We start from the raw sequence: 15096 nt of genomic DNA on the forward strand, positions 1-15096 counted from the left end.
CCAAGATTATCTTCTGTGTCTGTGTTAATTGGTTTCCCTTTTCTTTGTTGAAGAGGGTCTGTGCAATCCTTCTGCCTAGTCCGCCATCTTGCCCTGCCTCGTAGGTTAATTCTTAAGTCCTATCACCACTCAGGAATCTCCAAGCTGTCTGTGCCATCAGGATCGCTCAGGATCACTGCCAGACCGCAGCTCCGTCTGTCTCCTTTTTTGGTGTTTTCATGCAAATTCTTCTGCTAGTTGGGGTTTAGTCCACTTCTATAACCTTCCCTTCAAGGCTCAAGGGTCTAGGATTATCTTCTGTGTCTGTGTTAATTGGTTTCCCTTTTCTTTGTTGAAGAGGGTCTGTGCAGTCTTTCTGCCTAGTTTGCCATCTTACCAGAACTTTCCCTTTAGTCACCTCTTCACTTTTTTTAATGGTGTTTAGGAATAAAGGTTAAGTTTGTTCAAAAATTTTGTCAAAATGATACATGAATATGTTTAAAATCAAGTAGCACAGAAGGGGCTATGTCAAAATGCACTAAACACTCCCCACTCCTTCCCATTCTCAGTGCAACACCACTCCTTACAGCTTTAGATTTTTCTTCTTGGTATCACTGCCATATCTAAATAATATGCTTATGTCCCTCCTTGATTTTTTGACAGAGAATATTTTCTGTGAATTTCCTTGATATCAAAGGGTTTGGCTTACTTATCATCCTCATGTCCTTCTCTTTCCTCCCAGTAGTTATATCCCTATTATTGATTGCTCTGCAATTTCCCATAAGATAGTCACATATGTAGTTCTCGTTCTGTCAACCATGGACAGGATCTTTTGAGCTCCATTCTGTAACATAGTGAGGCCAGCATCCCTTGCCTTCAGCTTGGCTCCTTCTCCCATTTCCTACCTTGTCATCTATTCTCACAGTGTCCAGTATGGTAGCCATATGTAGTTATTTAAATTTCAGTTACATAAAACGAAAACTTCATCTCTTCAGTAGCACCAGACACCTTTCAAGGGCTCAGTATCTACATGTTACTAGCAGCTACCATATGGGACAGCACAAACACAGAACATTTCGATCTTCACTGGAAGTTTTATTGGATACTATTTTATACTGTAGGAGCTCTGGTAACATAGTGCCTAAGGCACTTGACTACTAACCAGAAGGCTGGAGGTTCAAACCCACCAGCCACTCCTTGGAAGGAAGGTTGGGCAATCTACTTCCATAGTGATACTGCCTCAGAAACCCAAGGAGGCGTCATTATGAGTCGGTCCGACTTGACGGGACATAACAACAACGACAACAACAACATTCTATACTGTAGAGCCCTGGTGGTGTAGTGGATAAGGGACTTGACTGCTAATCAGAAGGTCAGTGGTTCAAACCCATCAGCTGCTCCATGGAAAGAAGACTGGGAGATGTACTTCTATAAAGATTTACAGCCTTGGGAATCTACTTCCATAAAGATTTCCAGCCTCGGGAACCCAGTGGGGGTCACTATGAGTCAGAAATGACTCAATTGCAGTGAGTTTACTTTTTTTTTTTTTTTTTGGGGTATTCTATTCAGCTGCTCCTCGGAAGGAAGATTGGGCAATCTACTTCCGTAATTGTACTGCCTCAGCAACCCAAGGAGGGGTCACTATGAGTCGGATCCAACTCCATGGCAGTGAGTTTTTTTTTTTTGGTTTGTACTTTATATTGTTAGGTTGGTAATATTTACATTCTGTTCATAATTACAGTTGTCTTCCACATTTTGCCTTTAGGTCGATTCTAACATTGAAAAAAATCAATGAATAGTATTTACATGATTAGACAATATGTATACATATTGCTTTCTGCAAAGCTAAGATATATTCTATGATCACATGCCTTTTTTGTTTTTCTAGGAGTTTCTAATTGTCTTTCTGTGTCCTTACATTATTTGCCTTTAATATAGTCTAATGTGTATAAAAACAAACCTACTGCCATTGAATCTATTCTGACTCATAGTGACCCCCATTGGGTTTCCAAGGCTGTAAATCTTTGCAGAAATAGATTGCCTCATCTTTCTCTTGCAGAGAAGTCGGTGGGTTTGAACCACTGACCTTCTGTTTAGCAGTCAAATGTCTTACTGACTACACCAGAGCCTTATTTACTGCCAAACTTTTTTTTTTTTTTTAAATTATATCAGACATTCTATTAATTCCTCTTCTTCCCAGAAAGCCTCCTCCTGGGCCCTTGATACTCATGCTGCAGTCTGGACTGGCAGCTCGCTGGGCCTGATGCCCACTTGTCACCTTGGGAATTCCCTTTTCTTCTCTCCTAGGTTAGAGCCACATCTTCTTCTTTCTTGGTGTACTTCCTTCTTTTTCTGGAGCACATCCTCAATTAACTTCCTAAGAAAGGTTGTGTGGGAAGTGAATTTTCTGTAACCGTCTGCCTGGAAAATATTTTTACTCTATTGTCTTCCCTACTTAATTCATAGTTTGGCTGGGCATGGCATTCTAGGACAGAAGCTAGTTTTTCTCAAAACTTGAAAAGTATTCCACATTGACTCCCTGAAATTCATTGGTGTCTCCATTTTTTTTTTTTTTTTTTCATATCAGTGAGCTGTCCTTTCTTGTAGACAATTTCAGAATATTCTAATCTTTGTTTCACTGAAATTTCCCAATGATGTTTTTAGGTGTGCATCCTTTTTTCTTTCTTTCTTTTTTATTGTGCTGGTCACTTGTTGTTATGTGCTGTTGAGTCAGACCTGACTCATAGCAACCCCTCCTTGGGTTTCCAAGGTGGTATCACTGTGGAAATAGATTGCCCAACCTTCCTTCTGAGGAGTGGCTGATGGGTTTGAATTGCTAACCTTCTGGTTAGCAGTCAAGTGCTTTAGACACTACCCTACCAGAGCTCTTGCTGGTCACTTAGTAAAATTTTTAAACCTGAAGATCAGCACTGAGAAATTATCTCGTATTTTTATTTGGTAATTTCCTCCATTTTCTTCTCTCATTATTTTAGAGGTTGTGTCAGTTGGAGAAGATATTAGGACTCATGGATTGAGTGATTATGTCTCTAATGATTTCCTTCATATCTCCCATCTCACTGTGCTTCTTATTCTACTTTCTGAGAGTCTTCCTATCTCTTGCAATCATTCTAGTGAATTAAAGACAATTCAGTGATCATAATTTATTTTTGAGAAGTTTTCTCATCTTTTGATGGTTGCTTTTATAGCACCTTGTTTCAAAGGCACTATTTCATCTTGAATCTCTACATCTTTTTAGGAATATTAGTTATTTTGTTCTCAAATTCTGTTTTTCTTTTTAATGATCTTTATTTTCCCCTGGTTCCTTGTTGGCTTATTTAACTCTGTTACTCCCCTTTGAGGAGCTCTGGTAGCATAGTGCCTAAGGCACTTGACTGCTAACCAGACGGCTGGTGGTTCAAACCCACCAGCCACTCCTCGGAAGGAAGGTTGGGCAATCCTACTTCTGTAGTGATACTGCCTCGGAAACCCAAGGAGGGGTCGCTATGAGTTGGGGCCGACTCGATGGCACATAACAACAACAACAACACTCCCCTTTGTGTTCTAGACTCTCCTCAAATGTCTGAGGATTCTTGATTACCATTTCATGATTGAGAAAGAGGCACTAGGCATGGAGGGGAAGCTCTGTACAGTGGACAGGGGTGGTTGAGTAGTTTCCCTTTAGTGGAGTTAGGCAGGGAGAAACTTGCTACACCAGGCTCCCAAATGCTAGAACACTCTGGTCTGTTCTGTGTGGCTTCTAACTCTCCTTGGAGAAGGATCTTCTGATTGCCCTGGCTGCGGATGTTCTGCCGGTGGGGAGGCAGGCAGCAGGTAGTGAGTGTTGACAGCTCTTTATACTGACGTTATCAGTTTTCCTGATTTCTGCCCATCTCGCTCCTGCCCTCTGTGTACCTGGCATCTCCGAGTCCTGAACTTCTGCAAGGCTGATGGGCTCTGCCCCTCTTCCTGCCTGTTTCCAACTTGGTCTTCATTAATATCCATTATTCCATCCACTTCTCAGCACCTGGAAATGCTCGGACATCTCTTACCTGTGGTTGGCTCCTCTATTGTTCTCTCTGTTATACTTTTTATGCCTTTACTATCATTTTAGTGGGAGCTCTGGTAGCATAGTGGCTAAGATACTTGCCTGCTAACCAGACGGCTGGCGGTTCAAACCCACCAGCCACTCCTCGGAAGGAAGGTTGGGCAATCCTACCGATAGTGCCTCGGAAACCCAAGGAGGGGTCGCTATGAGTTGGGTTTGACTCGACGGCACATAATAACAACAACAACATCATTTTAGTGAGCGCTCAGGATGGAGAATAAGTGACATGTGGTCAGTCTACCATCTTGACCCAGAAGTCAAATGTGTGGTTTTTTTTTTCTTTTGCTTAGGTCACACCTTCCACAAAACTTCTAACAGTGACATTGTATTATATAGCTTTGGTTCCCTGCCTGAGGACTCCTGTGGATGAGTTCTTTAGCGCCAGGAAAGACATTTGTCCTGATGAGCTGGTACATTTCCTTGGAATGGAGAGTGAGATTTGGGTGACTCTGTTTCCCTTTTTGGTGCTGCTGCCAAGGTACACAGGCTGAATCTAACCTTCCTCCTGATCCTAACCACTCTGGGATACATATTTTTCTTCTGCCATTACAGCTTCCATTTGATCTTCTATTTCCCCTCAACAATCCCATAACATGCACTTTTTAATGTTTTGTGAGGTAAGTAGCTAACTTTTTATATCTCCCTTCCTCTCAACTGACAGTTTTCTGGAGGAAGTCATTCCTTAAATTCTTTGTTTGCCTTTTTCAAGTTGATCTCTTCCTTTTGTCACCTTTAATAACATTTAGACTTTTTGCAAGACGATTTAGTCCTAGATTGTCCTTCAGAAACCTTTCAATTCTACTGGACCTTGAGTCCAATGATCTCTTACTTTCTGACCTGTATGTATGTGAAGTATTTCCTCACTGGACTGGAGGGCAGAAACCATGCTTTACATATCTACCTATTCCTTAGTAACACAGTGGTTTGGGATTGATCCTGATGAGCTCGGCCTGAGGAATTTAGGATGCTTGGCCCAGGACAAGTTGACAGCATAGAAAAAACAAACAAACAAAACCAAACTCACTGCCCTTGAGTCGAATCTGACTCATAGTGAGACCTCCTTGGGTTTCCGAGGTGGTATCTCTATGGAAGTAGATTGCCCAGTCTTCCTTCCAAGGAGTGGCTGGTGGGTTTGAACCTCTAGGCTTCTGGTCAGCAGTCAAAATGTTTTAGGCTCTACACCACCATAGAGGACATGCAATTATTATTTTTTTTTTCTCTCTCTTCTTTCACAAGATAATCAGTTTAATTTCTTCCAGTCTTCTCTGTCTGCACATATATAATATGTGTTTTTTTTTTTTTTTTTTTTTTTATGAAATGGGGTTTGTTTATATGTTGAATGTGGTTATCACTAAGCTTTCTCTTCTTGGTAGAAAATGTATTGCACTTTCCTGCCCTTACTTGTGAAGATGTTGTTGTTGTTTGCTGCCGAGTCAGCTATGACTTGTGGTGATCTTAAGTATAACAGAATAAGACGTTGCGTGGTCCCGCACCATCTTCATCATTCTTGGTGTGTTCAAGTCTATATTTGTGGCTACTTTCAATCCATGTCATTGACAGTGTCCTTCGTTTTTGCTGACCCTCTACTTATCCAAACATGATTTCCTTTTCTAGTGATCGGTGCCTTTTGATAATGTGTCCAAGGTAAGCAAGCTGAAGTCTTGCCATCCTCGCTTCTAAGAAGCGTTCTGGTTGGATTCCCTAGTTGTGGCCATGTGACTGGATGACTGGATGAGGCACAGACATCTGGCAGAAGCTCCATGCTGCGACAATTCCATTTGCTTACACAGGCAGTGTGGAAACAGGACATGCAATTATCTCTTGATTCACCCCTGTGTCTTTTTCTTCCTTCTCCCATTTTCCATGGTTCCTTTACTTTCTAATCTTAGTAGGTATGTATGTAGGCGTGGGTGGGGTGGAGAGGGCATGTGCATTAGAGTCAGAGACTCTACACAGTTTATATATTCTGTGTCCCTGGTGACCAAGTCAGCCTCTCTCACCCTGTTTCCTCATCTGTAAAAGGAGGAGAGCACCAAGGGGAGGCTAAAAGGAGATCAGCCTACTTATGGAAGATCCAGAAGCCTACTTGGTAATTGTTTTGCATACCATGAAATTGACTCTGAATTGAAGTGCCCCATATGACAGAGTAGAACTGTCCCAGAGGGTTTTCTAGGCTGTAATCTTTACAGAAGCAGATTGTTAGGTTGTTTCTCCTGCATAGCCACTGAGTGGGTCAGAATGGCTGACCTTTCAGTTACCAGCCTAGCACTTAACAGGGTTCCAATCTTAATTGCTGTTGTTGTTGTTGTTATGTGCCGTGGAGTCTGCCCCGACTCATAGTGACACCTCCTTGGGTTTCCGTGGCGATATCACCAGGGAAGTAGATTGCCCAACCTTCCTTTTGAAGAGTGGCTGGTGGGTTTGAACAGCCAGCCTTCTGGTTAGCAGTCAAGTGCCTTAGGCACTATGCTTAATTGTTAGTGGAGTGAAATTTCCACATCACATACTGTCCCCCTAGTCCCCTAACCCCACCCTCCACTGTCCCCACTCTTACTGGATCAGTTCCAGCACCCGCCTCTTCATGGCCTGGACCAGGTCCTGCTGCCCTCCAAGCTCCTCCTGGTACTTGGTGGCCCTCTTCTCAGCTTCCTGTTGCTTCCATTCTGCCTCTGCCTGCAGCTGAGCTCTCTCTTCCTGACACCTGAGAACAGAAGGAAGATTAAGGATTGAAGAAAACAGGCCTGAATCTGCCTTTCTGAGCAAGCCAGGTTAGGACTAAGCCCAACAGGAGCCCCTTGGGAGGAGGAGCTTGTGGTGCCCTTCCAACTGATGCACACACACACACACACATACACATGCTCATGTACCCCAAAGTGAATACGTGTGTGTATGGCCTGACCCCTCTAGGTTTGACTCCTCAACAGCTGTTCAGAGAAATGAAATCTGGGCTTAGCCTTGGCTGTCCCTTTAGAGACGATGAACCACCACTTCTATTTTAAAATGTAATTTTCTTGATGTTCATTAGCACAGCAGATCTCTGAAAGAAAGGTGGATGCCTGGGAACCCAGGCAGGGGGGACCGTGTCCAAGTGAAACAATTGTACAACAGAGAGATAGGATTTGGGGTGGATTTTTGCTTTAAAATAGTTTTAAAACTTATACTACATTGTTTTTTCAATGAAAAAAAAATATTAAAAATATGTTTTTCCCAAACTTTGTTTCAGTTTTGGCCTTGGCACCTCTACAGTGCTACTCTTGCCTTTGCTTTTTGTCTTTAGTGGCTTCCTAGAAGTTTCCGAAAAACCTACTGGGAGAAAAAATCCTGACCCATGTCCTAGCATCTTACTCCATTGCTTAGAAAAGAGGGTGTTGTGAGGGTGAGTGTGCACTAGTATGCACCCACAGCCTCAGGATATGTGTGTGTGTGTACGTGTGTGTGTGTGTGAGCATGCATGCACCCTGTGCTTGAGTGTGTTGAGGAGAAGAGGCGTCACAATAATTGAACTACTAATTCTTAAAACACTGCCATGTGGCACGCTGCAAGGAAGAAAGTTGGGTGGGTCAAGAAAACAAGAACAGACGGCCACTGGAGTTGCAGAAGGGTACATCACTGATGGTCGGGCATTGGATGCAGGGCCATGCTTTAACTTTTAATAAACATTCTAGTCTCCAGCTTCCCCATTTCTTAGCAGCTGATTTTCCCAGTGATCCTGGGCCCCCTTGTGACCAGTGCTGGCATTAATGTGATTGCTGTGGTGGATATGTGTCTTTGCACTAGGAGGGAATACTTAGTAAGCCCCTGTTGTTGTTGCTATTGTAAAGTCCCTAGACAGCATCACAGAAGAAAGCGAGGGCCATCTGCTCCTGTAAAGATCACAGGCAAGAAGCACAATGGAACTCAGCTGTACCCTGTATCACACAGGGTCATCATGAGTCAGAATCGACTCAACAACAGCAGGTTTGGACTTTGGTTTTTGGTAGATGTTGTTAGTTGCTGTTGAGTCAACTCTGACTCATAGAGACCTTATGTATAACAGAATGAAACTTAGCCTGGTCCTGCACCATCCTCAAGATCATTGGGATGTCTGAGTCCATGGTTGTGGCTATCTTAAGCACCTACTGGGTGCCAACTACTATTATAAGTGCCAGGCATAAGCAGTGCCTAAGACAGACAGAGATGGAATTTACAGTGCGGTTGAGGTTGTGGTCTAAACAAGTGATAGACTAATAAAACAGTTAAAGTAAGTGTATGACAGAGATAAATGAGAGGCTGAGAGAGACAAGAGAGTGTGCTCAGGCAAGAGTTCTTAGACAAGGTAACACTCAAAACTAAAAAAACCCTCATAGCTGTCAAGTTGGATCTGAGTCATAGTGACCCCTCCTTGGGTTTCCGACGCAGTATCACTACAGACTTAGATCGCCCAACCTTCCTTCTGAGGAGTGGCTGGTGGGTTTGAACCTCCAGACCTAAAATATGGGAAGAAGGAGGAGAGCTGGTGAAGCACACAGGCAGAGGTCTGCAAGTTGGAAAGAGCTTGGCTTGTTAGAGGAACTGAAAGGCGACTAGTGAAGCTGGGATGCCCCACACAGTGCGGAGAGGGGCAGGAGATGAGCTGAGGAGTAGGGAGGGCTTGATCTGCCCTAAGAGGAGTGGGCTTTAATCTCAGTGCAAGGGGAACCACGGAAGCATTTTAGGCAAGGGGTGACAGGCACTCCTAGTGCAGGAGGGGAGATGGAAGGCATTAAAGTTTACTGAGCAGCTACTATGTGCCAGACACTGAGCTTTGTGCTGTACAGCCTTGTTTCTTAGAACTTTCACAATATTGTGTGATAGAGAATATGATCCTTATTTTACAGGGCAGAAAATAGAGCCCCAGAGAGGGCATGACACTCACCCAAAGTCACACAGCATGATGACCAGGAGGGGAAGAAATCTGAATGCAGGCCTGTCTTTTTTGCCTCCTCACACCTTTATCTACATGAGCCCTAAACATCAGTGATATGGACTTGTGCCCAGAGAGCAGAGAGGGCTGGGCCCTCATGAGCCCTTGGCAGTATCACAAAGGAGCTCACTGCTGCCATCCAGAGGGAGAGAGAGATTAGGATGTTGGCCTACTTCCCTCTTCAGTTCGCCCTTCCTGCTGTCCTTTGCTGGAGTCTTACTCAAGGGCAGAGGGAAACCACGCACTTAGAAAGACAGCCTCACAGAGCATGAAAGGAGGAACCTTACAGATTTAACTGTCTCATTTTGCAATTCAGGAACCTGAGGCCCAGAGAGGGGAGGCCACTTTCCCAGAGCCCTACAATCATGAAGTCAGATTAGAACCCCACTTCTCAGTTCCCAGCCCATTTTCAAAGTCCTCAGCTAGTCTTTCCTGGGGCCTGCTTCCTGGAGGGACTGCTACCATTTGCCATTTAGCTTGGGGCTCTGCACACATGACCTTCCACCCCTGCCCACCTTCAGTCTGTTCTCCAGACCACAGCCAGAGCGAGCTGTTTAAAAACCTAAGGCAGACCATGAGATCTCCTCGCGCAAAACCTCCCAAACTAGTTGCTGTCAAGTCAACTCCATTCACAATGACTCCATCCACGTGTGTCAGAGGAGGACTGTGCCCCAGAGGGTTTTCAGTGGCTGATTTTTCAGAAGTAGATGCCAGGCCTTTCTTCTGAGGTGTCTCTGGGTCCACTCAAACCTCCAACCTCCAACCTCCAAACTTTTTTTTTTTTAATTTTTATTGTGATTTGGGTGAAAGTTTACAGAGCAAATTCATTTTCCATACAGCAGTTCATACACATTTTGTTTCACGACATTGACTGCAATTCCCCGCAATGTAACAGCTCTCTTTCCACTTCCTTCCTATAGTTACCTCTTCCCTGTGTCTTTCCTTCCTATGCATTCCTCCCCTCCCCCAGCTATCTTCCTATGCAAACACTGCACTTCTGTTCTCCCAGGACTAATCGCTCTAAGGAGTATATCTACCTGATGTAAGTGTTCACCCTATATGCCTATCTATTGTCCAGCTAGAAGCCACAGGATTGAGTTTAGTTCCAGACCTGAAGGGTAACAAGGGGCCATAATCTCACCAGGCTCTATCAGACCAATAAACCTGGTCTTATTTTTATTTTTTTTTCTTTAGTTTTGTTCCACATTTTTCTTCTGCTCTTTCCAGGATATCCTGCACTGATCCCTTTCTGAGTGGTTAACAGTGGTAGCTGGGCACCATCTAGTTCTGGTCTCATGGCCATATAGGCTGAAACCTTCAAACTTTTGTTTAGCAGCTAAACACATTAACTGTTTGTCTACTCAAAGACTTCACAAAACCCCCTTATGGCCTCTTATAGGAAATAAAATAATTCCAGAGTCTTCACTCTGGCCCCCAGAGAGGGCTTCCTGACCCCAAATCTAAACCACTACCCTGTCTCTCTCTATCTCCTTTCCTGCCTTTGTTTTTCTCCAAGGACCTGTATTGGGTTGCAGAGTGTCCCCCCAAAATTCATGTCATGGAAACTGTGAATGTGACCTTATTTGAAAATAGGGTTTTTGCAAAGATAAACAATTAAATGAGGTCATACTGGATTAGGGTGGGCCCTCAATTCAATATGACTTCTGTCTTTATAAAAAGAGGGAAATTTGGACACAGAGACACAGGGCAGAAGGCCATGGGAAGACAGAGGCAGATTGGAGTGCTCCATCTATAAACCAAAGGAAGCTAAGGATTGCTGGTCACCACCGAAGCTAGAAGAGGCAAGGACACATCCTCTCCTAGTACCTTTGAGGGGAGCACGGCCCTGTCACCACCTTGATTTTGGGCTTCTGTTTGAAGCCACCCTCTGCAGGGAAAGGTCAGAAAGTGACAGAGGCCAGTTTAGAGAGAGCTTGGTAAGTCATCCAGAGAACGGTGGCTTTGATTTAAGTAGGATGAAAGCCTTTAAGCGTTCTGAACAGAAGAGGAACAGGATCTGACTGCTCCATGAGTGCAGGAATTTGTCCACGAGTGTATTTATGGTACCTACAACAGGCCTGGCACAAAGCAGGCACTCAGAGTATGTGTGGAATGACAGCTGGCAGGACAACTGTCTGTGAAGCAGTGGCTCCCCAGCCTCAGGGAGTGGCCAGGAGCCTCCCAGCTTCAGCCTCAAGCCTGTCTGATCCCCACAGAAGGCTCAGGAGTGGACAGGGGCTCTGTGTTCATTCTGAGCCTGAATCATCAGAATCTTTGGTAACTAATCCATCCAGCTCAGCTGAGTCTATGGTAGGAGAATCCCAAAGGACTTTTTGGTTGGTTTCTGTGCTCCGGGCCCTCTCTCACACGGTTAAGCAGACAGTCAATAGACTGACCTGTGATTCAGCCTGAATCACAGCTCCTCAGGCTCTGCAGGGGGTCTGACTGGTCCTCCTGGCCCTGGGGGAGCTACCAGCCCTGTGAGAAGGAGAGAGAGAGACAGAGGCAGGAGGGCAGACGCTGAGGGAGACACAAAGAGACTGAGTCAGGTGAAGGAAGAGCTTTGCATGGCAGAGACATTTAAAAATAGATTATGGAAGAGAAATGAGATGCTGAGAGACTGAGGGGAAAGGCAGAAACCAAGACATTGATCCCTGAGATTAATGTGATGACGTGAAGATGACGATGCTGATGATGAGACATACTGAGGGGGAGAGGCAGACTGAAATAGAAACCAACCCACACCAAACCAATCACCACTGGGTCGATTCCAACTCATAGCAACCCTTTAGTGACCTTATTGGACAGGGTTGAACTGCCCATAGAATTTCTAAGGCTGTAAATTTTTACAGAAGCAGACTTCCACATCTTTCTGCCATGGAGTGGCTGGTGGGTTCTGAGGAACAGCATTTTAAAATCAAGATGTGACTAAAGATTCCTGACTGAAGTCCTATTTAGATTTTTTCTCTTGATATAAGTGTTTCCATCTTGTTAAAAGAACAATTTATCCTTTTTTAAAATTATTCTTAAAAAAAACTTGGTTTAAGATATAAGCAGTTCTTAATAGGATACATGGTTTTTCTCTGCTTATTTCAATTCAATTTTGTGTTAGGTAAAGATTATTTAGTGTGAACAGATGCTTAAATACAGTGTTAAACATTACAAGATTTTAGTGGTTAAGCTATACATTTTAGAACTCCCTAATTAAAATTTTTTTTCCACCTTTTTAAATATATGCATATGCTTTGTACTTGGAAAATACTTGTATTTTTAAACTTGTACTAAGAAATTTGTAATCAACCATATCTTGTCACTCGAAGTCCCCTCTTGCAAATGAGGCTAACTCCTGTAAAAGTAGTTAGTCAAGATCCTTCCATCTACAATTTTGCAAATGTTATCCAATTAGAAAATACCAAAAATGCATTCCTTGTTTGTGGTTTTTAGCTTTATTTTATTAACATTTGTAAAAAAATCAAGTTTTTTTGGGACACATTGCTGGGGCTGCTTGGTATTGTGTTTCTCATTTTGCAAAATGTCTTTCTACCATTAGTAAAAGTCTTTATCTTCACTTTAAATAGATTTATAATTTTTTTTTTTTTTTACTATAAGGCATTTGACTGCTAACCAGAAGGCTGGCAGTTCAAACCCACCAGCCACTTCTTGGAAGGAAGACTGGACAATCTACTTCCGTAGAGATACCCCCTCAGAAACCCAAGGAGAGGTCACTATGACTCGGATCTGACTTGACGGCAGTGTGTTTAGTGAGATGACAATTTTGTTGTCAGAAATGGGATCCAGAGACTAGCTCCCTTTGCCAGCTCCCAGAATCTGGAGAAATTGGGCTTTAGATTCGGCTGAGTCATTTGGACTCTCTTTTTTCCATGGATCTTTGGGAGCTGCCTGGGTGAGTACCTCTCAGATCTTTGAAACTCTTCCTTGTAGCATCTGAGATTCAATTGAGTGTTATCACTGGCTTATTTCCATTATTGTTAACTTATTTTCATTTTTATTTTACCTAGGTTTTTCCCCATTTTCTGGTTTCTATAAGAGGTATTTCTACTTGTTGGGTCTTGGGTTAGTCACAGAGAATAATTCTGCTTTCATAGAGCTCAGGTTCACCATAAGCTGAAAAACTTTTGGAACTGAAAAAGCAAAATAACTTCCAAACCCTTGCAGCATAGGGACTACTGTGACTATGAGAAAAGCAAGAGCAGTATTCCATTTGGCTGCTCTGGCAGCATAGTACTTGAGGCATTTGACTGCTAACCAGAAGGCTGGTGGTTCAAACTCACCAGCCACTCCTCGGAAGGAAGGTTGGGCAATCTACTTCCGTAGTGATAACACCTGGGAAACTCAAGGAGGGGTGGCTGTGAGTAAGGTCTGACTCCACAGCACATAACAACTACAACATTCATGAGCTTTGAGCTACCTCTTCTGGTGTGTGGAGTAGTGTTAAAGGAAACAGTACTTAAGGTTTTTGCAAGTTCAGTTTGAAATTGTCTGCTTGCAAGCTTGGGTTTAAAATGTGAGAATTTGTAGGTTGCAGAATCTGAAGTCCTTTTGGATTTTGGGACCACGACAATAACCAAAACTAGTACACTGATCTGATTTGTGTACATGTTTGGTCTAATAAGGAAATGGGTAATAAATCAAAAAACTGTAGAGAACTCATTCAGGGACTCCCACACAAATTGTAAGCAAGCATTATGGTCCTGCTACCAAAAACCAAACCCACTGCTGTGCAGTCGATTCTGACTCACAGCGCCCCTAGAGGACAGAGTGGAACTGCCCCACAGGGTTTCCAAGGCTGTCAGTCTTTACAGAAGCAAAGCCCAAACCAAACCCACTGCTGTGCAGTCGATTCTGACTCACAGCGCCCCTAGAGGACAGAGTGGAACTGCCCCACAGGGTTTCCAAGGCTGTCAGTCTTTACAGAAGCAAAGCCCAAACCAAACCCACTGCTGTGCAGTCGGATCCATCTCATAGTGACCCCTCCTTGGGTTTCCGAGGCAGTATCACTACGGATAGTAGATTGCCCAACTGTCCTTCCAAGGAGTGGCTGGTGGGTTTGAACCTCCAGCCTTCTAGTTAGCAGTCAAATGCCTTAGGCACTAGGCCACCAGAGCTCCCTTTTTCCTTTTAAATCAATAGCATTATCTGACTAAAGACAACTTTTGAAAAGTCAGTAGCTATTTCAAAGTACTTTCCAATTTAAGAAATTGTGTTTAAAATCTAAAATAAGAGATTAGGCCTCTAGCTGGTAGAATGAATCAAGTTAAATTAAAAAAAAAAAAAAAAGAGAAAGAAAGAAAGAAAGAAAACCAAAATATTCAGCCTAAGAGCTCAACTGCTTGATAAGTAAGCCTAGATTTCTAATTACTAGGATGTTGGTTTGAAGTTCTTGTTTAAAAGTAATTTAGCATTTCGAACATCACTTTAAAAGAAACCCAAAAAATGAGTTCCTATTTGCATTGTCCTTGTTAAGAATTTGTTGTTGTTGTTTAATACTCAGTTTTAGTGAAAGAGTCTAAATAAAATTCCTCTATTTAAGAATCTGGCAAATTAATAAGTTTATCTAAGACCTAATTTTTCTGCCCCAGGGTTACAGGTGAGGAGAGACAACTCAGGGACGCCCAAAGCAGCAGGCCGGAAGAGCAGGAGAAAGGGGATTAAAAGCCAGGAACTCGGACAGAAGAGCAGTCAGCACCAGGGATCAGATGAGGAGAGACAACTCAGGGACACCCAAAGCAGCAGGATGGGAAAGCAGGAGAAAGGGGATAAAAACCAGGAACCTGGACAGAAGTGCAGTAAGCCCCAGGGATACAGGTGAGGAGAGACAACTCAGGGATGCCCAAAGCAGCAGGCCAGAAGAGCAGGAGAAAGGGAATTAAAAGCCAGAAAGCCAGACAGAGGAACAGTCAGCCACAGGGACCCAGGTGGGGGTGATACGAGAGGTCTCCAACAGCAAGGCAAACTTGTCTGTCGGTTTGTCCTACTGTGGTGACATGTAGACGTGAGTTTGAGGCTGAGCCTCTGGTGTTTAAAACCCAGCGAAATGCACCTGGTGCAC

At 43.5% G+C, this 15096-nt stretch overlaps 1 protein-coding gene across 1 annotated transcript in view; it reads right to left on the reverse strand.

Moving 5' to 3' along the window:
• The window catches only part of RUFY4 (RUN and FYVE domain containing 4), a 123901-nt gene that overhangs the window by 26459 nt on the left and 82346 nt on the right, over positions 1-15096 (reverse strand). Inside the window, exon 9 of the mRNA XM_007935785.1 lies at positions 6639-6785. Coding sequence (XP_007933976.1) covers positions 6639-6785 — 147 coding nt within the window. The remainder of the gene's footprint in view (positions 1-6638; positions 6786-15096) is intronic.

Source organism: Orycteropus afer, unplaced genomic scaffold, assembly GCF_000298275.1.
Source record: "Orycteropus afer afer isolate SDZICR_OR568_19922 unplaced genomic scaffold, OryAfe1.0 scaffold00002, whole genome shotgun sequence".
Lineage (NCBI taxonomy): Eukaryota > Metazoa > Chordata > Mammalia > Tubulidentata > Orycteropodidae > Orycteropus > Orycteropus afer.